The sequence below is a fragment of the Vigna radiata genome, chromosome 2 (genome assembly GCF_000741045.1).
Source record: "Vigna radiata var. radiata cultivar VC1973A chromosome 2, Vradiata_ver6, whole genome shotgun sequence".
Classification (NCBI taxonomy): Eukaryota; Viridiplantae; Streptophyta; class Magnoliopsida; order Fabales; family Fabaceae; genus Vigna; species Vigna radiata.
Genome location: NC_028352.1, coordinates 7,546,734 through 7,572,660, shown reverse-complemented (window position 1 = coordinate 7,572,660; position 25,927 = coordinate 7,546,734). Strand labels below are relative to the sequence as shown.

The following is a 25,927-nucleotide window of genomic DNA, read 5'->3' as shown; positions in this document are numbered from 1 at the left end:
TGATCTTTTCTTATATCTGCAAACCTCCTTCAACTTTTATAACTAGGTATATTCTTTTACGTGAGAAAGATATTAGCAAGGTTAAGATAGTTTTTACAAAAAATCTCTTTCAATACACTACCTAATACCTATGAGAGGCTACATTCATATCATCCATGCATTTACACATCACATCTCAAAAAACTTTAAAGTAATTATTATTTTTTTTTTACAAATTTTCACTCTCTTCTACTTAAGTGGAAAAAAGTAAAAATGAAGCTATCTATTTTTCAAATTAATATTTTCATGATTTAGTATCTAAAGGAGTCTCTTAAGAATATAGTCTAGATTATGTAAAAATCTTTTCATGATTTCTAATATGACTACCATTCGTATTTTTGTTGATATTGCTTCTATTTGTTAATGGGTTACCTCTTAAATGGGTGTTAATTTTTTTTTTCTTTAAGGAAAGTGTATAATTTAAGAAATACTTTGTATGGTCTCAAACATGCATCTTAGGCTTGGTTTAAGAAGTTCTCTACAGTCATAGTGAAATATATTCCTTTTAGGTTTAATATCTCCGTAAGTCCCTATTTTTGCCCTGAATCTCAATTAGGTCTCTTTCTTTTTCAACTTCTCAATTGGGTCCTTATTTTTGTAAAATTTAAACAATTAGAGGTCTGCTGTTAAATTAGACAAACGATCATTTCATTAATCTGACGTGGTATTAAAATTGAATTTTGTAAATTCAGATTTAGAAAAGGAAAAAATGGGCAAAACCTAAAAATTTAAGTGCAATCCCTGACCCAAATTCAATCTTCCATGGTTCCATATCTTCTACCAAGCGAGATATCAACTCAAAATTACACCAAATTATATTCAGTTCATACTTGCTTCATACTGCTAAAACAACCTAGAATTCCCATCATCAAATTTTCAAAAATAGAAAATGAAAGATGAAGATTAGCCAATTAGGGTTTAACTGAATGCAGACATTTGCGGAGACGCCACTACGAGTCTTGAGAAGCTTGAAGCTTGGCCTCTAGGGTTTCCGCTAGTATGGTAATCCCTAAGGAATGGTCGATGGTTTGTTTAATGCAATCGTCCACTTATGGAGACAGATCCATTGGCGCAATTGATCGAACTCAACCAAAGCAAAAATTCAGAATTTGTGCCGACGACCAGTCCTCATGACTCCAACCATGATTTCTGTTTTCGCGCGAGGTTCTCTCTTCCCGCGCCGCGCCTTCGCCCGCAAGAGGAAGTGCTCTCGCTTTCGTGAATGACGCCGACGACTACCGCTTGGTCGTCTACTCCAGAAACATCCTAAGGAAGAACGATTTCCCTCATCAACCTCTGATTTGGCACGACTTGAAAGCAGAGGTTTCCCCTTTCTCTCCTCCTCTTGTTTGAACTCGTAACCGTTGTCATCAGCGAGGCTGGTTGTCGCCGCCACTGTCATAAATCCTCTTGTTCGAAGGCGAAGAGCGTCTTGGGCAAGCTGAGTGCGTAGTAGTCGACGCCGCAGTCGGTGGCGATGATGGAGTTCCCCTCGAAGAGCACGCACGTGTTACTCATGCGTTGGAGCACGTAGCCGGGGGCACACGCGCAGAGGGTGGTATTATAAGTGACGGAATTCGTGGGGCACGACGCCATTGGAGCTGAATAATCCCAGATCAACCGAAGTTAAAGTTTTATTCTTTACTCTATTCCTCGAGTGACCCAGTAGAGGAAAATGCGAAAAGATTTCAACTTTTAGGAGACTTGGCATGTTGAGAGAGGAAACGTGAAATGGGTCGAATCGTGTTTCATGGTTGGATTGCGACGGAGAAGAACAGAGTGGAAAGATGAGACAAGACCTTGAAGGAGATGTGAATGTTATTGATGGTGGCCAAGTCCTTGAAGGAGATTATGTTGAATGGAGGATGCAGATGATGTTGGCTTCATTATTGAGAAGGGGTTTTAGGGTTCTGAAAGAAAAAGGGTTAATGGAAGAAGAAAAGGGGTTTGTCTTTTTGCCCTTGAAGACATCTGATTTAACTTTGCTTAATCCATTTTTTAATATAAAAATCAATTCAAACTCATCTTTAATGCCACGTCAGATTAATAAAATATACTGACTATACCACATAGGTTAAATTTAAACGGTCGTTTGTTTAATTTAACGGCAGGCCTCTAATTGCTTAAATTTTACAAAAATAAAGACCCAATTGAGAAATCGAAAAAGAAAGGGACCTAATTGAGATTCAAAGTGAAAATAGGAACCTACCGAGACATTAAACCTTCCTTTTAATGGTATGTATCCCTCTTTCTAGTACCACCATGTATTGTATTATAGTTGACAATCTAATATAGATGCAACGGTGATAAGTGCAAAAAACTAGTAAATTATCATATGGAATTTTGACACTTCTGTTTTGAATTGTGTACATTTATATCAATTTTCCTCAATCTAAGAAAGATGAAATATAATCACATGTTTCTGAGTTGTTGATTGAAAAGGAAATCATTTGATCCCTATTTTGTATGTATTAGGTAAATCAAGAGGGAAGAGTAAATCCTGCAACATTTCGCCCAAGCTAGAATGATCTTGCTTAAGCTAGATTCATCCAGGGAGCCATTGATTTAAAAGTCATTTTCGCTTAAGCTAGAATATTTTAGCTTAAGCGAGAATGACTATCTTCTCCAAGAAGTTTCTTCTCGCTTAAGCGAGAATAATTTAGCTTAAGCGAGAACTCGGGAAGTATATATATATATTCACAGGGCAGAAAGAAATGAAAGCGACAGGGGAGCGCAGAGAAAAGAAACCCAGAGCTACCCAAAGAGTTTTTCTTCCATTTTTAGCTGTAGGATCTTCTTCTTCATCTCTTAGAATGCCAATGGCCACCATGAGTGGCTGATCTCTTCTCTTGGGATTGAATGCAATCGATTCGAACTCGGATGTAATCTGGTGATATTTATATATAACATTTCTATTTTTATTCAACATTGGTATTTTTGTTATGCTCTTAATGCTTGATTCTACCTGATCAATAGTTTCATGAATGTGGATTTTAGACTTGATTGGAAAGTATTTCTAAAACCCTGATCTGAGAAAGAATACTTGATATTCTGTGATGCTAGGGATAGATTTCAGTTTATCAATTGCTTATAACACTTGAATATAATGCTGGACAGTTTGTTGGATATGTGAGGAATCAATATTCAAGGAACTGATCTTATGAATTTTATATGTGAGGAATCAATATATGACTTTTGTGTGTTGCATCAGTGTTGGTAACTTTAGTTGCTATATGTTTGCATGCATCCATATTACAGACGAGTGAGATAGATGAATTCAATCTCAACTTTCACGCAACGTAGTTTTAATTAGCAACTTCCATCATGAATCAGTTTGAACATCCTTGTATATATATACTGTTTGAGATAAAATTTAGCTCTTTAATTGGAGTTGTTCCTCGTGGATTCGACACTCTTACTTAAAAAATCATTATACTACAGTTGACTATTGATACGCTTGCCAAAAGTCTAACAAAAAGTTAGATTCAAAAAATTATATAAAAGAAAATGAGTAATTTATTTTATTCGAGAAAAAAATAGCCTCTTACATTATCTATTTAAACTCTTTTTTAGAATCAATAATTTGTCAATACAAGATGAATGATATCGTTAATGTTAGTCATTTCTCATTTAAGATATTATTTATTTTAAAGTTCATGTTTTATTACAGTTTTATTTTTAAAAGGTATAAAAAAAATAAGTATTACAACCGTGTTAAATTCTAACACCTACTGTAAGCATTATGATTTATATATTATCTTTAATTCATAATAAAATAGTTTTTTAAGATAGAATTACATAAATATAGCAAACAAAGTACGGTGCAGTCCTCTTTGAAGAACCCGCGTAGAGTCATTTTGCATAACCTGCAATATGCTCACAACTATAGTGTGGGTTGGCATACACTCCACATTAATATTTTTTTAATATTTCATCGCTATATTTGTGTGTATAATAATTAAATATTTTTATTAATTATTTCATTATTACAAGTACAAATCTAAATTTTATTTTATAGTTTCTTTCAATATATTTTTTATAATATACTTTCTTATTTATTTATAGTAAACTGTAAATTGTTAGACCTTAATTCTTTTTTATAATTATCACACGTACGGCAAATTTTATTTTTATAAAATGTTAAATTCTAGATAAATTATATCGAACTGTATAATTTTCTTTCAACTTCTTTTTAATTTATGTGGAATCATATACCCATTAATTCATTCTGAACACATTTAATAAACTAAACACGAAACATGAGAAAGTCAGCTATGTTGATGTTGGTTATAAGTAATGTTCATTAAAGTCCCCCGTTCACAAATATGAAGAATGCAACAAAAGAAATTTATTATAAAAAATAAAAGTTGATTTGAAAATAATCACTATAATTCAACTCTTTTGAACTGTGTACGACAATTCGGTTAACCACGAATAAGATGATCAACCCTAATTCAGACAATGCAATGAGCCATATGGAGACCAATTAGTGAAGAAGTGAATCAATCAGTCATGAGTAAGAATAATTAACTTTAATGTTGACTAACTTATGAGGTAAAATGTGATTACCCATAATTGGATTGTAATTAGGCTATTGTTAATCGAATCTCCACTAAAAACACTTATAAACACAAGTTTGAGGTAAGGAAGTAGATGATATGCCCTTATTGTATTATGAATATATGAACTATTAACGTTAAGTTGACTTTGACATCAGAGTTCACTTGAAACAGATTTTCGTCATCAGACTGAAAATTCAAAAATCAACAGTAATTGTCAACACAGGTAGGAAGATTTGATTTTGTTGACATGAAAAGCACAAATAAAAAAATTGAAACCCTTAAGCAAAGAAGAAGGAGACATGAGGAAGAAGAAAAATCAGATCACGATATTTATCGACAAAATTTACCGACGAAATTTTTCTTGGGTAATTATCGACAAATTTTTTCTTCAATAATTATCGATACGATTTTCTTATATTTACTAATGGATTTTTCCATCAGTAATTACTAACAAAAATAAGATTTTGTGATAAATATTATCAATTGCATTCTTACCGACAAATTTTGATTTGTCGGTAATTCGTTCGAATAAAAGTCATTTCAACGAATTTTTAACATTTTCAACTAATTTTGGCTGTCAATAATACCTTTTTTTCTTGTAGTGTCCGCCCCGTGGGACTCTGACAACCAGGTGGCCACATCCTCCCGCTTCTTATCCTAATCAGCGTGAGTAGTGATCACCTCCTACAACGTTGCATTCAACTCATAAATGGTTTTTAACGCTTCGTCCAAGTTAGATTATATGGTAGCCAATTTTTCCTTCAGCTTCTCGGACCCACCCTCTACGATTTCAACAACACGCAAAATTAATAGAGCCGTCAGGGGGCTCATCTAAAAGGTAGCGTCCAATGCTTTCTGGTGAGACATCTTACCCACCAAGTCCTTCTTGTCCTCGACCAAGTCGAAGACTACCTTATCACCAAGTTGGAACTCAATGTCAAATACGCCTCTAATCAAAGACTTGGAAAGGCTTCCATGCTTGTAACTCTTCTTGTGTGAGGAAGATGATTTCTCACCTTGACAGTGAGACTTCCTTTTCCCTTTTCTACCTCTCGACCCTCTTGTGGGTTAGGGTAGATGATCGTGATGGGTGTTGGTTGAGAAGTAGAATCAACCCAAATAGGTTGAGGTTGATTGGGTGGATGTATAAAGATAGAAGGATCATAGACGGTTGTATAGTCCCTTCGACAATAGTAGGATGTCTCGATGTTGGAGTGTCCGAGGTAAGGCGACTCGCTGTTGGAGTGCCCGAAGACTCGGCACCAGTTGTGCCGCCACAATCGGCCCTTTGCTGAACAAATATCTTGTTGAATTAATATTTTTATTTTGGATTCCAGGAAGATATTATTTCTTGTAGAGGTTTGTAGACTTGTGGCACATGACAAGTTTTCGGGAAGGGAGACAATGAGGGAGGTGATCGATCTCTACGACCATTTATTTCGGTTTCATTGTGGACTTGTGCCATGAGGTTATTTTTATGGGAATTTGAGTCCAGTAAAAAAGAAATTTAAGTAGCTAATAAATACTCGCGGGTACGAATAATATAATATCCGCACTCGATAAGTTTATAAATTAGTATTAAAATATCTGCTAACCGTTACCTATGGGTAATAAATACTCATGGGTACCAATTATCCGTGACAGATTTTATCTATAGATACTTACAAGCACGAGTACTTTTGTCATCCGTACTTTTGTGAGCCTATTAGTATAACAACAATTAAGATAGACTCAAAATATAGCAACGTATTAATAGGTATAATAATTGTATTCAATATATAAATCTCACACTTTGGATCACATGATTATAAGACCAAATTGGACTAATATATTTTGGGTTTAAACCTCTTTTTGGTCCCTAAGTTATGAGCGGATGTTCAGTTTAGTCCCCGCTTTTAAAAATGTAAACCTTTGATTCCTAAGTTATAAAAAATGTATCAAATGAGTCCTTTTTTTGATGTTCATGGTCAAAGTACAAAAAGCAATCTAAAGTGTTGTTATTATTAAGAAACAAATCAGAGCAATCTAAAGATGTAGTAGTTGTTAAGAAACAACCAAAAACAGTATTTCAAGTCAAAAAAGGACTCATTTGATACATTTTTTATAACTTAGGGACCAAAGATTTACATTTTAAAAAATGGGGACTAAACTGAACATCCGCTTATAACTTGGGGACCAAAAAGAGGTTTAAATCTATATTTTGAGTTGAATATGCACAAATAATATTACTTAACATAACGCAAACTTTCGTATATTTTTCTAAAATAAATGATAAATCTTTTTATACAATTTGTTTTAAGATGTAGGGTTGAGGTCAACCGTCCAAAGTCTGGTGAGTTGTCTAGGGTCCGAAAGTTGTCTTAAAGTCCAAGTTCTAGTGCTACCGCTTGTCCAAACTGCCAAAGTCAACTTAACATTGACAGTTCAAATATTAATAGCTGAGTAAATGCATATCACCTACCTTCTTACCTCAAACCTTTAGGGTGCTCTATTTGACCTTTGATATCACTCTAACTCCTCTCATCTTTCTACATTACTTTTGTACTCAACCAAACGCCAAGAAGGGTATGGTGTCCCTCGTATCCGAAAAGGGAATGTGGCTCTTTTCTTTTTATGTCACGTTCTTTAAAGGGATTCAAGACCAAGTATTTCAGGATGAAAATAACAGAGATCAGTCGACCAAAATTTTTTATGAGGCTGATCGAATAAACAATTACAATTAAAATTTAATTTATATTTTATTTAGGTAAATTTAATTAAAATTAAAATTAATTTATATTTTATTAAGTTAAATTTAATTAAAATTAAATTTTAATTAAATTTAATTTATATTTTATTTTATTTTTATAATTTTACATAGATTTTATTCTAAAAATTTATTAAATATTTTTTCTTAAAATATCAACGTGTATCTACGGATACCCATAAGTATTTAATAAGTTTTAAAATACTTAAAAGTATTTTTAAACAAATATTTAACATATAACAAGACATATAATAAGAATTTTTTGTTATGATCATGTAGCGTATAAACATTATTCGTGCTAGATTTAATCCGTTATCATCTCTGTACAAAAGCCTATATATAAATATCCAATAAGGAACCCATCAATCAGGAACTCATCAACTTGGATCAACCCAATAAATTTTTAATAAGAACATATTTATGTTTATTCAAAGGCTTAATTTTTGTTTGTATTTTTTTTCTCTAAATTTTATAAAAGGATTATTTTCCTATTTCGTTATTTCCAAAAGTTGATGGCAATATCACTCGTAATGATACCTTTATAGCTGTAAATAGTGCATCCAACTCAAGTTCGTCACATTATACAAATCTGAATAACATAATATCGCCACACTTTCACTCTTATTTCACTTCCTTTTCACCACATTTCTTCTCTCTTAATTTTCTTTCTATTTTTATCTGTCACTTCTTTAACCCACAGTGTAGCCTTTGAACTTGAATATCACCTTTGATCTCATTCCTGCTCGAGACACGACATCCATTGACGTCAGGAAACCAGAATCCAGAGTTAAATTCTGTTCTTCACATCCCACGTGGTTTCCTAAAACTAATCAAAGCAATGATATTCATAAGCGTACATGTGTCGCACGTGTACGTACGTTCCATGCGTGTCCAACTCGTGTTTATCATTCATATATATTACTGAACCTTGTACCATCTTCCTCACACACAGACAATATACACCCTTTTCTCCCTCTTCATCACTTCATCTTTTCCAAAATCAAATAGATACAAATGATTAATATGAACATGAAGAACAAGGAATCTCCTTGTTCCATTTCACAGTCTCCATCAAACCCTAATCCATCCCACAAAAGAAAAGCAGGCAGAAAAAAGTTTAGGGAGACAAGACACCCTGTGTACAGGGGTGTACGCCAAAGAAACGGAAACAGATGGGTGTGTGAAATTAGGGAACCAGTGAAAAAGTCAAGGATCTGGGTAGGCACATATTCTTCTCCTGAAATGGCTGCTAGGGCACACGACGTCGCTGTTTTAGCCCTTAATGGCATCTCTGCTAAGTTCAATTTCCCCGATTCAGTTTCCCTTCTTCCCCTTGCAAAGTCTTCTTCTGCTGCAGATATAAGGGAAGCAGCAAAAGCTGCTACTGTCCATGATACTTTCACGCCAAACTCCTCTTTTTCTTGTTCCTCTCACGGAAATTCTAGTTTTGAAGACAGTTTATTTAACACGAGCATGCACGATGATGAGTCTGAAACCGTGTTCTTTGATGAGGAGGCACTGTATAATATGCCAGGTTTGTTGGATAGTATGGCCGAGGGTTTGCTGATTACTCCACCCTCTACAGCACTGGACTGGGACCCTTCTGATTCTGAAATAGACCTTACTCTCTGGAATAACTGATATCAACACTACCTATATTTTTTGTTTGGACAATGATAATTCTTTTTTAACAATTTTTGACAACAGATATATGTGTCATCATCTTATTGGTATGTTTGAATTTAATTTTAAAAAAATATTTAAAACGGACCAATCATAAACTGTCAGTCAAAAAGTTGTGAAAAAAGAATTGTTAAATAGAGTTTCTCTTTTTAGTTTCTCATTCTCACAAATATATATATATATATTTGTGTGTGCGTGTGAGAGAGAATGATACTAATTCCTTCTGCTAGAATCTTTGCTTAATTACTGCATGTACTCTTGTACTGCTGCTATAATTTCTCCCAACCATTTTTCAAAGTCATCACCTTTTTGAGATGAATATGCAGTCAGAAAGGTTTATATATGGGAGAAGAAATAAAGAGTGTGAAACTGGTATATTAGAAAGAGAGGAGAGTGATATTTTAACAATTTTTTTTAATAATTTTTTGACATCAAGATACGTGTCATCCTTTTATTGATCTGTTTGAATTTATTCTAAAAAAATATTTAAAACAAATCAATCACAAACGGTCACATATATCTTATAAAAAAAAGTTGTTAAAAAGATTTTTTTTTTAATTTTTTCCTTATCAGAAAAATCAATTATACTTTTCTTTCTGTGTGCTACCGAGTTATTCTATTTATAAAAAGGAAAATGATATTTTGACACCAATTTTTGACACTATTTTGACACTGTACACATGTTAAAACGTGGTTGGACGATTTCAAATTAAAAAACTGAGACAAGGACATATTTGGAAGAAAAAAACAATTTTTTTTTTTAATTTGAAATCGTCCAACCACAATTTTAACACGTGTACAGTATCAAGATGATGTCAAAAAATTGATGTCAAAATATCATTTTCCTTATCATTAACATGTAAATATAATATTTTATCATTAAAGCAAGTTTTTGAAGGTTATTTTTAAAAGTATCGTAATATTTTAAAAACATTTTGTGGTTGCTTGTCATAAAAGCTTATTAATTAGTTTGGCAGATAAACTGACTCTGTATAGAAAAGAAAAACGTGGTTTTCTGGTCTTGTCCCCCTCTTTTATGTATTTTTTTTTCTTGTTTTTATCTTTTATACGTAAATGTGTTGTGGGAGCCAGCAAATTACTAAATGAACTCGTTTCATGCAAAAGTGTAGTGTGATGTGATTGAACACAAGAAGATCAATGGTAACACTTGGAAATCCACAATGATATTAGACGATTACATGGTATGTAATATAAACCTAAGTCAAATTTTTAGATTTAAAAGTCTATATTTTAATAATAGGAAAAAGTCTCTTTAACAACTTTTTTTTGACAACTTTTTGACAATGCGTACATGACAGTTTATGATTGGTCCGTTTCAAATATTTTTTTAAACATAAATTCAAACAGACTAATAAAATGATGACATGTGTACTGTTATCAAAAAATTGTTAAAAAATAGTTGTCAAAATATCATTGTCCTTAATAATAATACCTCTATCAAATTGAAAGATTTTATTGAATTTACCCAATAATGACAATATATATATATATATATATATATATATATATATATATATATATATATATATATATATATACACTGCGAACCAACGGTTTGCGAACCAACACTTTGGTCGTCTTTGCCTTTTCTCTCTGTTGCTCTGCACTTCCAAGTAAGTTTCCTCTCCTTTTAACTATATTTAAATTTCTTTTTACTCCGATTAAAGTAATCTTTGATGTATTTTCTCTCATTTGAACCAATTAAAATGAGTTTTCGTTGTGTTTTTGTGCGGTTTTTTTGTAGTGTCTTTGTGTAGCGTAGTGTACCTTCACCCTTTGCTAGTTTCCTCGTAAGGAAAACTTGCGTTTTTTCGATTTCTCATGGCATTTCAACCCAAGGACGAACTTGGGTGGTTGCCTATGTCCATTCCAACCGCCAACGAAAAAGTATACGGTGTATTCTCACCGTATATTTTTTCTTTGGCGGTCGGAATGGAACTAGGCAACGACCCAAGTTTGTCTTTGGGTTGAAATGTCATGAGAAGTCCAAAAGACACAAGCTTTTCTTACGAAGAAACTAGCAAAGGAAAGAGGTATTCATACGCTACCCCAAGACACAACAAAAACCTCACCAAAACACAACGATCACTTCATAGACGTCGGTTAATGTACAAACCAACGTCTACAATGTCCCAACGATGTCAGTTAATGCACAAACCAATGTCTATGATGTCCCAAAGACGTCGGTTAATGCAATGTTTGGCGACTTTATAGACGTCGGTTAACACAATGACTGATGTCTTTGTAGACGTCGTTCTCTGAACTAAACCGACGTCTATATAGACGTCGCACCTGCAAAAAGTCGACGTCCCATTAACGTCACCCGTATAGACGTCGGTTTTGGTGGTGACGTTTAAAACACAAAATAATCAACGTTAAATAGAGTTTTTCTACTAGTGAAATTTTATCGACAAATTTTAAATTAATATTACTTAAAAATAGGCTTAATTAATCTGTTCATTCCAAGTTTGGTTAAAAAGTTTTAAGTTGGTCTTCATTTGAATTTTTATTTCAATCAAGTTTTAATTTCTGAAAAATTAACACAATTAAGTATTTTCTGTTAAATTGTTAAAATATTAACGAAAACTACTTAATTAAGCCAATTTTTTAAAAGTTGAGACTTGATTGAAAGAAATAAGTAAAAATCAACTTGAAACTTTTTAATCAAACCTAGACGAATAGAGCAATTAAGTTTTTTTTTAAATAATATCAATTTATATTTTTAAAATGAGACCCAAGTTTTTGTTCAATATAACTAAAGATGAATTTTATAAAAATTATCCTTATGATAAACAAATTTTTTTACTGCAAATGATTCCTGACCCTCACTCTTCTTAATAAGCATCGGTTAGTCCGACACTACTTTCTTAATATTAATAAAAAATTAACTAATTTGTGCCGATAAAGTTGATGCTAAACACATACAAATATTTTACTTTTTATTTATATTATAGCACTAATGTATTTTATTTTCTTTATCTCACTATTTAATGTTGTCTAGTTGTTACTATTAATATTATTTTTTATTTTTCTAATCTATCATAGTGTTAACTAGATAAATGTTACCGTTAATATCCTTTTCTAATTTATCCTATTTAGCGTCAATTATATCGATGCTCATATTAATAAAAAATAGTTTATTAGCAGCGAGCAGGCCCACACAAGTTTTCTTTTTGTATTTATTTAATATTATTAATGTAATATTTGGACTAACGTAAATAAAATCTTATTAATTTTTTTGTCGTGTGTTTTGTTTACATTTGTTTTGAAAACTAAATACAAACATTCTTATAATGATAATTTCAAAGAAATAATTTATAGGCCACACACAAATAATGAAAATATTGTATTAGCCTTATTTTAATTAAGATTGACTAGATAAAAAAAAATGTGGTAAGCACAATAACATATTAATTAAGTAAAAGTTATTTACAATTTCAAATAATAGAAAAATAACTCATAAAAATTAGAGATTTGATGATAGAAAATTATATGAATAAATATGAAAAATATATAATATTAATAAACGAAAATATAATATAGTAGTTTTACTTTTTTAAAAGCCTAAAAAAATAATATTATACTTTCTTAAAATCTAACGATAAAAATTCTTAAACAAAATTATATTATTGTTAGCATTGTTCATATAAAAAGTTTTTAAAAGAACTCGCATATTTAACTTAATCCTAATCATTCAAATATAATTTAAATATTTATATTTATAAAAAAACTATTTTACTAAACAATATTATTTTCACACTACAATTATTAGACCATCATCTCAAACTTTCGGTATTCAAAATAGACCTTTCTAAGATGTTTGAATTGTATAGTAATTGTTTAAAAAACAACGATTTAATGATTATGAAAATATAGTTTTTTCTATCTCTATATAAGGTATTTTTATTTTTATACAAAAGGAAATATAATATAAATCATCGGAAATTTAAAAAAGAAATCATGCATTTTCTAAACAATAACTTACTTTTAAATGGTGATAATTATATTTATGATTGTATAATTAATTCGTATTTGGTTATCCCAATATATTAGTTAGCGAACAAAATATGAATAATTTATTTTAATCTTTATCATTTAAATATGATATAACCTTTTATATTTTATTCTTAGTATTTCTCAAAAAAAAAAAAAAACAATGTAATTACAAAAAATCTAACTATAATAACCAATACTTTTCACTCGATTGTTTTAATTGTTATAGTCATCCTTGTTCTATTAGTATTATCTTTTTATTAAGTTGTAAGTAAAAAAAAAAAAACAGTAGTTTTCTTTTTCTTTTTTCTGTTACGTCATATTTTAAAAATAATCTGGTTTCAGATATGCTAAAAATCTCATTAATCTCTTTCTTTTTTTTCTTTTCTTTTTCTCTTCATGATAAAAACATATTTTCAAAGGAAAATCTAACCATCATAAGTTATAATTTTAGACGAATGATTAATTACCTGGAGACCTATCTGTATATATTAGGGTCAATGGAAATTAAAAAATCGATAATGATGGTTGCAAGGAGAATATTTATTTATATTAAAATGTGAACAAAATTCAGTAAATACGAACAATTTGAAATATAATATTAAATATTATAGTATATAATCTAAAATATATTTTTAAGTTCTGGATTGCGTAATTTTGGAATATATTTTTAAATTATACATTTCAGAATTTATTTTTTATTCATGGGAAATATGAATTATTTTACATTTATGAAAATTTAATAGAAATTATGAGAGACCAAAACAAAAAACTTATTGGATTTTTGTAGTGTTTATTTTTATCTTTGGGCCTCTCTTTAATGCAAAAACTGAAGTATATGGATCCAATTCACAGATTTAAACATGACCCGTTTAAATATTTATCTTTATTTACTGTGTATTTATATAAAATTTAAATTTCATATTAATGAAAAGTAATACTATTCTAACAACGTTTAATCATCTTCTTTTCTTCTTCTTTTTTTTTTTTTATAAAAAGTAGTTATCGGAAAATTAATTAATGAGTTTGGCCTATTGACGAAATGATTTAGAAATTAAGATTCACCTTGTGAAAGAGAATATTTGAATTCATAACACTATTTGTATCTTATATTTTTCATATAATCTATCACACAATACACCATGATAGAACAATAATATGATGTTTCTTTATTATATAGAAAATCAATTAATACCCAATTTTTTATTTTTTTTTTACATAAACACATTCCTAACTCTAATATAAGATCAACCTGCGAAAAGAACTTATAAAAAAAAATTAATATTTTTTATCAATAATATTAGAGACTTCACACTAATTAAAAATTAAAAAAAAATATATTATATAAATAGATAAAAATCTTATTTTATATGTAAATTTTGTAAAATTAAATTATATTTAAAGTTTGAGGGTATGAAACTTATATAAAATTTATTTCAAAAAAAATTATTATTTATTAGACTTTTGAAGATACGAAATTTTATTTAGAAATTAATTTTATAAAATAGAGTTGAAATAATTTATTAAAAATTAAATATTTTTTACCATATACTATATTTTAGTGGTTAACCTGTAACAAGTTATATTTCTTTTATCAAAAATTTAAATTTATAATATTTTTCTTTCATCAAGTCAGATTTTTACAGTTTAAATTTCTTGAACTAATCTAAGACTAAATATTGGAGTCTATTATTGACTAAAATATCATCAATTATTAAAATTATAGAGAAAATAATTTCTAAAAAAATCAACCCAAATAATTCATTTGTATTAAAAGTTTTTGATTTCATAATATCTAATGATTAAGACAGATTACCAATTGTATTGATTTTATTAGGCTATCTATGATCAATAATGGCTTTCTTTTTTCATATATGTCATGTCATATAATTAAGCTAAATATTGCTAGCCTTTTTACACCAATAATAATAACATAGGAAACACGTGTTGATGAAAATAAATACGTCTTCTAGGTATCTATTATTTTTAATTTATTTAGGAATTGACATAAAAAATAAATTAAATATATTCTTTTCTGATAATTTTGTATAACTTAATAGTGGAAATTAAACAGGTGAAGTTGATAAATAAAAAAAGACCTGCAGATCATTGTTGTATATTAAAGGGAGTGAAGATTCCTTAAAGATAAGTACATAGGAAGATGCCATTGATGGATGAATTGAAGTTCAATAATTTACCTTGGTAGTGCACATGGCAAGGACAAGAAGAACAGTCCAGCAAATGACACCACTTTTTCTTGAATAGAAAATGGCAGTGAAGAAAGGAAAGGGTTGTGGCAGACATATTATCATAATGTTTTCTCACTCTGAATGAGGCCAACACATAACTCAAACTTCTAGAGGCAAATGACCCCAAAGCTCTGTCCTTCATGCACAATGACAATTACACCAGACAACTTTTACTGTGCAAATATGGAGAAGAAGTTGCACCATGGTGGGTCTATGTTTCAAACCAGTACCTTTCCTCATATTCAACTCTGGATTCTGTCCCCAAAAACTTTTTGGCGAATTCGTTGCAAGTCTCACATCACATCGTTTAGAGATAAGGTCAATTTATAATATATAAGTGGGATATAAATCAAGTCAGTTTTGTTAGGACGAGTTAAGTTTAAACTCCACTTCCTAAAATGATATCAGAATCATGGTCGGAGTCAATCCTAACAAGATCTATGTAGACATTCTGTTTCACTCATTATCGAGTCACTATCGAACTATCCATTAATTCTACTATGATGTTCAATATGTCCATAGACAGTTTTGTGAAGATAAACTAAACTTAAACTTCACTTCTTAAGATTCATTACCCCAGCGGTGAAACTGGTCTTTTATGATCACAGTGTACAAATAGGGACTGTAAAATAGTTTATGCCTGCATGATGTAGGTTTTCTGCATATATATGTGGCTCCTAGGAGCTATACTTTTGGTTCATAAGACTTGTGTTACAGCTATGGGATCTTTTAATCACTATGTGATTGTTAAGTTCAAGGATGGTGTGGAAGTTGAAGAGCTCATTCAAGGGTTGGAGAAGATGGTATCAGGAATTGATCAAGTCAAATCCTTTGAATGGTATAAAACCATATCTTAGCTTTACTTTATTTCAAGGTGCTTGTGTTCTTCTTTCCCTTAAAGACTTACTTTTCTGCATTTACATGACTGGTTAATCCTTGTGTGTGATCTATGAATAGGGCATCACTTTATATAAGGTTTTGATTGATTTTTGGTATATCAGTTGTCAAAGATAAGCTTGTAGATATATAGTAATTGAAAAACACAACCAACTAAACCTTATAGTCTATTTTGGATATATGCATGATTTTTGTTTAATTTAGTATTGTTGGAGTTAAAAAGAGTAGGTTTGATTAATGTTTGTTTGTTTGTATGACAGGGGAAAGGACATAGAAAGCCATGAAATGCTAAGACAAGGTTTCACTCATGTTTTCTTGATGGCATTCAATGGAAAAGAGGAGTTCAATGCATTTCAGACTCATCCAAATCATGTTGAGTTCTCAGGAGTGTTTTCACCAGCTATTGAGAAGATTGTGGTGCTGGATTTTCCATCTAAGCTTGTCAAAGCACCAGCATGATTATTCAACCTTCCATCTTTAAACTGCATCTGTTATGGTTCTTCCTAGTATTCCTACATGTTCTTCTGCAATTTCAACTTCATAATAAGCTCTCTTTTTTTTCCCATTAATCAAAGTTCTAGCAGTTCAATTGGTTAATACTATGAAAATGTTTCATGTGGAAAACATCAAGATCTAATATGTCAACACATTTTATAGCCTTCCAATCTCTAACAGACTGCTCTGATAATCAATCCATGTAAACATTCTTTATACTCTTGATATATTTGAAATATTACCTTATCATTTTAAATATAATTAAAGTATTATTTAATATTAAAACTATGAAAGGTAAAGTGAGTTTGTTTATGGGTGTAATATGGTATGTTTTATTTTTTAATTGATCTAAGGTGGATAATGCTTGTCATTTCTTTCTGATATGTTCAGAGGAAGTTGGAGAAGTTGGGATAAATATCCGAGTTGTTTTTCAGTTTTTTTTAAGTATAAATTTTTATTTATCTATGATGATCATTTATGTTTTAATGCATATTTGAAGAGAGGACTTTTAGAGACAGTGATTTTCTTTTAATTTCTCATGATTTTTTTTGGATAAACTAATAATGGTTCTTTAAAGTTTTCAAAAGTGATGATTTAGTGTTTGTATTTTTATAAGCATATGTTTTTCAAAGTTTTTTATATTTTTTTTGTAAAAAAAATCATTATGTTGATAAATTAGTTAATATAGCTTTGATTCATAAATAACATTATAAATTTGAATGTTTTGTCAAAAGAAATGTATTTATTTAGATTTTTTTTTATATTAGGTATACTTTATTTATATTTGGTGTTATGCAACTTTTATCATGAGTTTATAGAGGTTTTTCATTATTGGTATATTTTTTTTTTCTTTCAATAAATTTTTATATGATGGTAAATGATTAATAAATTTTGTAATATCAATAATGAGGTGTCAAAGGTCGTATTGATGTGTAACACAACTTTATTTGAAAGTATTTTAATTATTATGATATTTTTTCTTAAAAAGACAATCATCAAGATACCAGTATTATTATTATTATAAAAATAAGGTTGAAATATTTTAATATTAATAATTTGACACACTTTTTAAGATTATATTGATTTTTTTTTATTATCATACTTTACATTTGCATACATGATATAAATATTTTGATGTTGATTTTTTTTAATATGTTAGCATATATATATATATATATATATATATATTATTGTGTTATATTGTATGCACTTATGTACACAATTGGGTTATATTTTTCGATGTTTAGTTTATACAAATTGGTAAGAATTATGATGAGTCGTGATAAATTACCTAAAAGGAAAATATTTATTTTTCTAAATCATTATATTGTTTAATATTTGATTTCAATTACTCATATAATATTAAATTACAAATATCACAAGTTTTATGATATTAATCTATAAATGTTATAAACTTTTATTTATTATATTATAAGTTTACGTTCATTTTATATGCTGATCTCAAATTTTATTAGTATAAATTATAAATCAGAATTCTAATATCATATTAAATAAACTTTAAATTCATTTCCTATAAAATAAACTTAAGATAAGATTTATATATACTTATATATTATAAATTAATGTTATTTTTAATTTACATAAAATTTTTAACAGATTTCAATAAAAATAAAAAGTTATCATTAATTTGTGCAATTTAATTTTAAATAAAATTAGTACCAAAAAATTTCATTAAAAATAATTAATGCAATTAAAAAAATTATAGTAATAATCTTGAAGTATGTATTAGTTGTAATATTACTTTTTATAAGTGTATCTTTATTTTTTCTTTTTTTGAGATAAATTAGACATGTATCATCTGTTATATCTATTTTCTTTCTATTCCTCTTTTTCTTAGTCTTACAAGATGAATTTGGGTGTCACTTTCTACCTCTCTTCTTTTCCACCTTCTCAATCTGTCTCTTTCTTTCACTTCTTTAAGAAATTTATACTCAACATCTTCCTTTTACTTTTTAGGTCATCTTGTCAACTTTTTTTCACTTTCATCTCATTATTAAACTATTGTGCCACTCTTAAACAGAGGTGCACTAACACGAATCTATGAATGAGAGGAGAAAAAAAAATTATCTTCAATCATTTAAAAAAAATTACTTTTGTTATATTAAAATTAAAATTTGTATGTATAAAGAGTCCTTATATATTTGAATTTTTGAAAAAATGTTAACTTTGATATTTTAAAAATTAATTTACATGTTTATTTGCTAAAATTGAAACTTGTTTTTTTATGATACACAAAATTTCACTACTTTTTATACCCATCATTCTTTGTTAATAGTGAGATGTCTTCTAATAACACATGTAAAAATTTTACATCAACTATAAATTAAGATTAGCTTAATTTATACACACACTGTCTCTTAATAATAAAACACGTTTTTATGATAAAACTATGAAGAAAAAAAAAATTGAATTCAAGCTTTAAAAATAATATCTCAGATATAAATGAAAGGGTGTTGCTCCCTCTACCTCCCCATTTCCATTTTGCATCTTCCTAATTTTTTTAACTTTCCTTTAATTATAAAAATAATCTTTTTTTTTTTACTTTTTTAACCCTCTTTAACTAAGTAACTTCTCTTTCTCGGATTCTCACTCCCACGCTCCAAGTTTCATTTTCTAAAACTTTCCAACTCTCTCAGTTCTTTCTTCCCTTTGTGTGTGGTGGTTTTAGCTTTTGGTATGTGCGGTGGTACGGCGGGTGTGTGCGACAGTGCAGCATTGTCGATGATGTTCAGGTATAACATTTCGCCTCTTCGCTCTCACTCACTGTTATCTGTTTTTCCCCCAAATGTTTTTCGGCTCTTATACCTTGTCACGCATGCAAAGATAGTACCAATTCATCGTCTTTGATTAATCTTTCGTTTTTTCCTTTCAATTTTAGTCCCATTATCACTGAAACCCCCCTTTCCCCATCCTCAATCCCTTTTATGATCGAAGCATGCACGAGCATGTTGGTTTCTTTCGTTTCTTAAGGTTGTGTTGATTTATGCTTCGTTTTTTTGTAAATGTATGTAATATAGTTTGAAAATTGTGTTTGATTTCTGCTCTGTGTGTGCGCGAGTTTGTTGTTGCTTTGTTTTTCCTGTTGAGGCTTTCTGTGTACGTAGGAGGAAGAAGACGTCCAGGCCTAAACGGATGTTGACATCCGTTAACAGATGCTCATATCTGTTTAAGGGAGGTTTCAACATTATTAGGGTTAGGTTATTCACGCACCTTTTTTTTCAGAGTTCGTGATTGCCTTCAAAGCGCAGAGATGATTAGAGATTATTAACGATGATTAAACTTCTACCTCCAAGTGCGGAGATGATTAAACTTTTGTAACAGAGACTAATTCCTTCTACCAATCTCTCACCCACCACACTCTCACGTTAAAGAGAAGAAAAACGAAGCAACGAGCAGTAAGAATGAAAACATAAATCTAAAAGAGTTAAAGAGAATTAATAATAGGTTATGTGATGGAGTAGGTAAAAATTATAAAATTTTAATCTAAAATAAACTTTTATTAAAAGGATAAAATAGAAATAGAAAAATATAGTGAAGAATAAAAGAGAAAATGACAAGGTGAAAGAAACAAGTGGGGAGGTGGAGGGAACAACGTGCTAAATGAAATTATCATAACATTGCCAAGCAAATTTGTGTTATTAATGTAAATTCAGAGATTAAACAGTGTAATATGCAATTTAAAGCATTCAATATTGTCAACTTATTTTACTATAGAAGTTTTAATAGCCATCTAAATATACTTTGCCTTATTTATATTTTATGTTTAATGCAATGTATGGAATTTCATTGTATAAAATTACACGTGTCTTGTTAGCCATTGATGAAAGTGTCTTTCTATTGTGTCTATATGCTTAAAAGATGAAGTGTAAAATGTCATATTTTCTTGAAGATATTACTTTTAAAAAAAAAATGTATAAAATTATAATTTTTAATGTATCAATTTATATTCACATATCTTTATCTCACACTCTCACGTGCAACATCGGTCATTGCTCACTTGGAAATAAAATTATGCATATTTTGGTGTTCTCTAAATGCATCTTCCATAAAATTATGCATATTTTGGTGTTCTCTAAATGCATCTTCCATATGCATATATTTTGGTTGGTGGATTGATGCATTGAACAATTGATAATGAGAATGGGGTCAAAACATTCATTTGGCCCTGCCTTGCCTAAAAAAGGCTAAACACCAAATCTACTTTAGTAGGGTATATGAAATGATGATCAATGGTGAAGACATTGAACATGAAAAAAAAAAAAAAAATCACCAATTGGAAGTAGCACAACTTTTTGGAAGGATGGTCTAGAAAAGCAATGACAAGCCTAAAACAAAGTAAAATTTTTAATTTATCTTTTTATTTTTCTTAACTTTTATTTTATTTTATTTTTTTAACTTTTAGAATTTAACACATTATTAGTCCTTCTTTGTTTTAGTTTTATTCAACTTTTCTGATATCATGTGCTAATTAAGTTATTTTCATATTAGATTTAATGTTGTTTTATTTTATTACCATAAATTTTAAAATTCCAAAAAATTTTCCCTCCCATTACCTTTCTTTCTCGATTTTTGTTTTAAAGCATTTCAATCTTATTCTACGTATTTGAAATAATTTGACAAACGATACCAATTGACCAATTGATTGGATTTTAAAAGTTTGAAGAGTAAAATAAAATAACATTTAGTCACATATAGAGATAACTTAAGATTATTATCAACTAAAGTCATATTAAAACTACAGAAATTGTTGAATAAAAAAAAAGTTAGTATTTTGAAATAAATAATAGCTAGAAAATTCATAAAAAAAGTTAAAAAATTAAAGTAATAAATTGAAAAAAAAAAGATTTTGAAATTTGAAGCCTAAGATTCCCTCTCAAAGCAATGTGACCTTTTTCTAGTGACTAAGGAAAAGAAAAGAAGGAAAAAGAAAGTCACTAAGCATCCATGGGACCAACTTTGAAATGTGACCTTTTTCTAGAGTTATTAACACCATGCTTTCTCATCTTCTATCATCACAAACAAATCTATACAAATATTAAAATAACTTAGTGATTCAGAAAGGGATGAACATGATGAAGCCATTCAAGAAACCACAAATTCTTCATTCTTTACTCTTATTCAATATCATATTATCATGTTCTTCTATACAAAACGATGCAAACTACTGTCAAAGTATTAGAAAACAAACACCTTCTATATTAGACAACATCGTTTTGTGCATATCTCAGAATCTCTATTTCAGAACATCCCTTGGTCTTTTTCATGTCTCTTCACTAGACAACAATGGTAGATTTCTAACCATCACTCACTCTTCTTGTTCTTCTCTGCAATATGTTTCTCCTACGGCTGTCACTGCTGGATTTCCTTCTCCTCCTGAGCCTAACTCGCTTGTTCTCTTCAATTGCTCAAGCAGAAGACACCCCATTTTACCAACCATGCAAAATTGTAGAAAGTTGTACACTTGTGGAGGTGCTGCAGAGAACAAGAACAACCTTCATCCATGTTTAGTTGTTGAAGATCTGAGAAAAGTTGACAATGATTTTCACCCTCAGCGTCTGAACTGCTCTCATTTCAGCTGGGTGCATAGAAGAACATCAGACGGTGGACATGATCAGGGATTTAAGGTTGGAACAAGAATATCTGTTGACATTCCTCGTGTACCAGAAATTTGTCAAGGGTGTGAAAAGCCTAATGGAAGCTGTGGTGCTGGTTTGAACTGTTTATGTCACCCTAAAGAGTGCAGTAAGTAATTAACTTCCTCATTACACATGCACATAGATTTTGTTTCAACAAAACTTATAAATTTAAAGTTTATTTCTTGATACAAATTGGAAAATGATATTTTGACACCATTTTAACACTGCACACATGTCAAAATGTGGTTGGATGATTTCAAATTTTAAAAAAAGCTTTGATTTTTTACTTCCAAATATGTTCTTGTTTAAGCTTTTTTTAATTTAAAATTGTCCAACTACATTTTGACACGTGTACAATGTCAAAATAGTGTCAAAAATTTGTGTCAAAATATCATTTTCCCAAATATAATCTATTTTAACGAAATTTGTTAGTTTTACTGTTTTATATGTTAAGACTATGATATTTTATTTCATTTTTTTATTACGTATAATTATTTTATTGGTTCGTATAATTATAAACGGTCAAATAAATGATTATAAAAAAATTATTAAAAAGATATGTTCTTATATATTATTAGACTATCTTTTAATTAATGTCAGTCTTGTGTTTAAAATATATATTTCAATATAGATTAAAAGTTTCACTTATATTAAAGATAAAATTAATTTAGTAAGAAGATATAAATATTTTTATGAATTGATTTCATGGAGTTAAATTAGATTTAAAAATTATTTGTTTTAATAATATAGCTAAAATTTAAGTTTTGGTTGAAAGCAATACTAAATAAAAGAATATTTTATAAAAGTGTATCTATCTTTTGCCTGTTTTCTATTTTTTCCTTTCCTTTTGTTGAGTTGTGAGGTAACTGTTTGATGAGTCTGACTGAATAAATAACGAAAATTTTGCAGAAGACAAGGTCATCTCGAAGGCTGTGATAAAATCTACTGGTAGTGTTTTTTTCTCTCTGCTTTCTTTCATTGGTTCAGTTTCTGTTACCTTAATCATGTGTGTGTAAGAAAGTTTAGCTAAGGGTCGGTTTGTTAGTTAAGAGTAGTTGGTGGTTGTACACTTATCATTTGCTATTAAAATATAGAAAAATTATCTTTAAGAACTTGTTTTAACAATTTTTTAATAACCATTTATCTCACAGTTGATAATTGATCTGTTTTAAATATATAAATCAATAAAATAATAATATATAAGTTGTTAAAAATGATTGCCTAAATATCATTCTTACATAATATGTATAATCTTTGAACATGTTATGTTAACTGTAACTATGAACATGAACCTTTTATATTATGTGTAAAGGATTTTAAAGTAAGATCAGATTGAAAGTTTGTCAGAAATGGAATATGAGATTAAATTTAATTCAATATTACAAAATAAATATTACAGATAAAGCTTTCAATTATTTATATGAAAGATTTAAACCCTTTTTTATCCGTAAGTTAAGTTTTGATGTTCAGTTTATTCTTCGCTTTTAAAAATGTCAAACCTTTAGTCTCTATGATATGAAAAATGTATCAAATCAGTCCTCATGACAGCACTTAATGAACAATAAATCACAACTTTTCATACCTAGGTATCCAATATTTTGTGATTTGTTAACAGAATGTGTTATGAACAACAAATCACTTAATGAAAAAACTTGTGATTTGTTAACGAATAGGACTGATTTGATACATTTTTCATATCATAGGGACTAAAGGTTAACATTTTTAAAAACGAGAACTAAACTGAATATCAAAAGTTAACTTAGGGACAAAAAAAAATTTAAACCTATATTAAAGTTGGATCTTACTTCCTGTCTATTAAATTTCCAAATAGTACCTCGAAGAAGATTGTTTCAACTAAAAATGCATATAATAAATAAAAATACGGTCTAAGATAAAATCTGCAACTAAACTTTCAGGGGTTTATAGGAAATATAATTATTCATTTTATTTTACTATGCTGTAAAGCCAACTGAAGCACAAAATATGCATAATATATATATATATATATATATATATATATATATATATATATATATTGAATTTAAAACAATTTTAAAAAATTAAAATATATTAAATTTGAATTGTTTTCTATTCAAATGAATTTATTTTTCAAATGTTTTGGTAAAAAAGATAATATTCAAATTGAACTTTAACTTTTCGTTTGGATAAAATATTTTCAGTATTATGAAAGACCAGAATTTACTCTAATATTAAATGATATTTAATAATTTAAAATAATATTTTCAATTGATTTTGGTCAAATTTATTTATCAGTTAAAGTTGATTAAAAAAAATTTTCTTTACAGTTATCATGTAAAGGAAATTTTGGTCAAAATTTATTTATCAATTAGTTATCATGTAAAGGAAATTTTCTTTACAGTTAAGGTTTTCGGGTAACATCAATGACTAAAAAGTTCTCTTGAATAAATTTGACTACGATTTTGACCAACTTTAAAAATAATTAACATAGATAATGTTATAAAAAAATAATATTTGTTGACGTCGAAAAAAAAAAGCCTAATAGAATTAAAAAAACCTGGTTTGTATCAACTAAAAAAACTGGGTTGTTTTTGTATTATAGTTGAAAAACTCATAAATAATCTCAACTTATATTCATAAAATAAAAATAGACCTACTGACATTAGAAAAAAGTTCATATTAAAATTGGTTTATAAATAACTTTGAACTAGCTAAAATTAACTTTAATTAACATTAATAAATAAATAAAAAAACTAAATTTGTAATAACATTAACGGAAAACAATTTTGGATGGAATAATTGATAAAAAATAAACTTTAAACCTCGAAAATATCAAACAAATATCGTTACGATAAACTCTAACCATAATTTCGATATCATGATTAAAAGTGAACTTTAAACCTAACTCAGTCTCACAAATCGACTTATAAACTAAAGTATGTACTCACTTATATATTATAAATTGTTTGTTTTTATCTCTAGTTGATATGCGACTTCAGTATCACTATCTAATTAACCAAATATAATATAAAAAATTACATCCTCTCATAAAAGATATAGAGAATTAGGATATTTCACATACAAGAAAAAATATACAATATTTCACGAGTGGCCTATAGAGTTTTTTAAGACAACAAAGTTTAAAAGATTCTAATATTACAACCAATATTTAGCATAACTAAATAGGGATTATACACAAAACAAAAATTAAATCAAGATTAAACTATAATTAGATCTTTCTTAATCATATGAAAGATAAAATTCTAATAAAAAGTATAATAAATTGGTAAACATCCCAGATAAAAGGATTAAGTTTTTCTTTGACCTAAATTATCTTTATAGGAATAAACTATTCTTATTATCCAATCAAAGTTGAAGATCGAAAACACGAACTAAAATATTAAAAATATTCATTGAAAGACAAAAACAAAAGCAATGAAAAAAAAAGTGATTTATTGCTTTTTTAGAATTCATCAAACATTATGAGTGAGAAATAATACTTTGACATCTATAAATTTTTTACATTTATTTAATATCATTATTTCTTACTTTTACTCTTTTCTTTATTGAAAAAATATAAAAATTTATTTTTTTGTGATTATTTTA

The 25,927-nt window shown here is 28.8% G+C and overlaps 2 protein-coding genes and 1 pseudogene across 2 annotated transcripts; all 3 read left to right on the top strand.

The window, feature by feature from the left end:
* The first annotated feature begins 1,826 nt into the window (after positions 1 to 1,826).
* Positions 1,827 to 8,988, top strand: LOC106779774 (dehydration-responsive element-binding protein 1F-like). Its single transcript, XM_014667968.2, has 3 exons — positions 1,827 to 1,984; positions 6,968 to 6,986; positions 8,383 to 8,988. The coding sequence occupies exons 1-3, from the start codon at positions 1,827 to 1,829 to the stop codon at positions 8,986 to 8,988; spliced, it is 783 nt and encodes a 260-aa protein (XP_014523454.2).
* Positions 8,989 to 15,919: 6,931 nt separating this feature from the next.
* On the top strand, positions 15,920 to 16,848 carry LOC106755810 (stress-response A/B barrel domain-containing protein At5g22580). The gene is made up of 2 exons (XM_014638024.2): positions 15,920 to 16,131; positions 16,451 to 16,848. The coding sequence occupies exons 1-2, from the start codon at positions 15,962 to 15,964 to the stop codon at positions 16,647 to 16,649; spliced, it is 369 nt and encodes a 122-aa protein (XP_014493510.2). The 5' UTR covers positions 15,920 to 15,961; the 3' UTR covers positions 16,650 to 16,848.
* A 5,054-nt stretch (positions 16,849 to 21,902) lies between these two features.
* On the top strand, positions 21,903 to 23,479 carry LOC106755807 (annotated as a pseudogene).
* Positions 23,480 to 25,927: the final 2,448 nt, after the last annotated feature.

Excerpts from the sequence above, each read along its gene's own strand:
- LOC106755810 (XM_014638024.2), top strand. The coding sequence starts at position 15,962 with ATGTGGCTCCTAGGAGCTATACTTTTGGTTCATAAGACTTGTGTTACA. Across the intron at positions 16,132-16,450 it reads CAAGTCAAATCCTTTGAATG|GGGAAAGGACATAGAAAGCC; the intron begins GTATAAAACCAT and ends TTTGTATGACAG.
- LOC106779774 (XM_014667968.2), top strand. The coding sequence starts at position 1,827 with ATGAGACAAGACCTTGAAGGAGATGTGAATGTTATTGATGGTGGCCAA.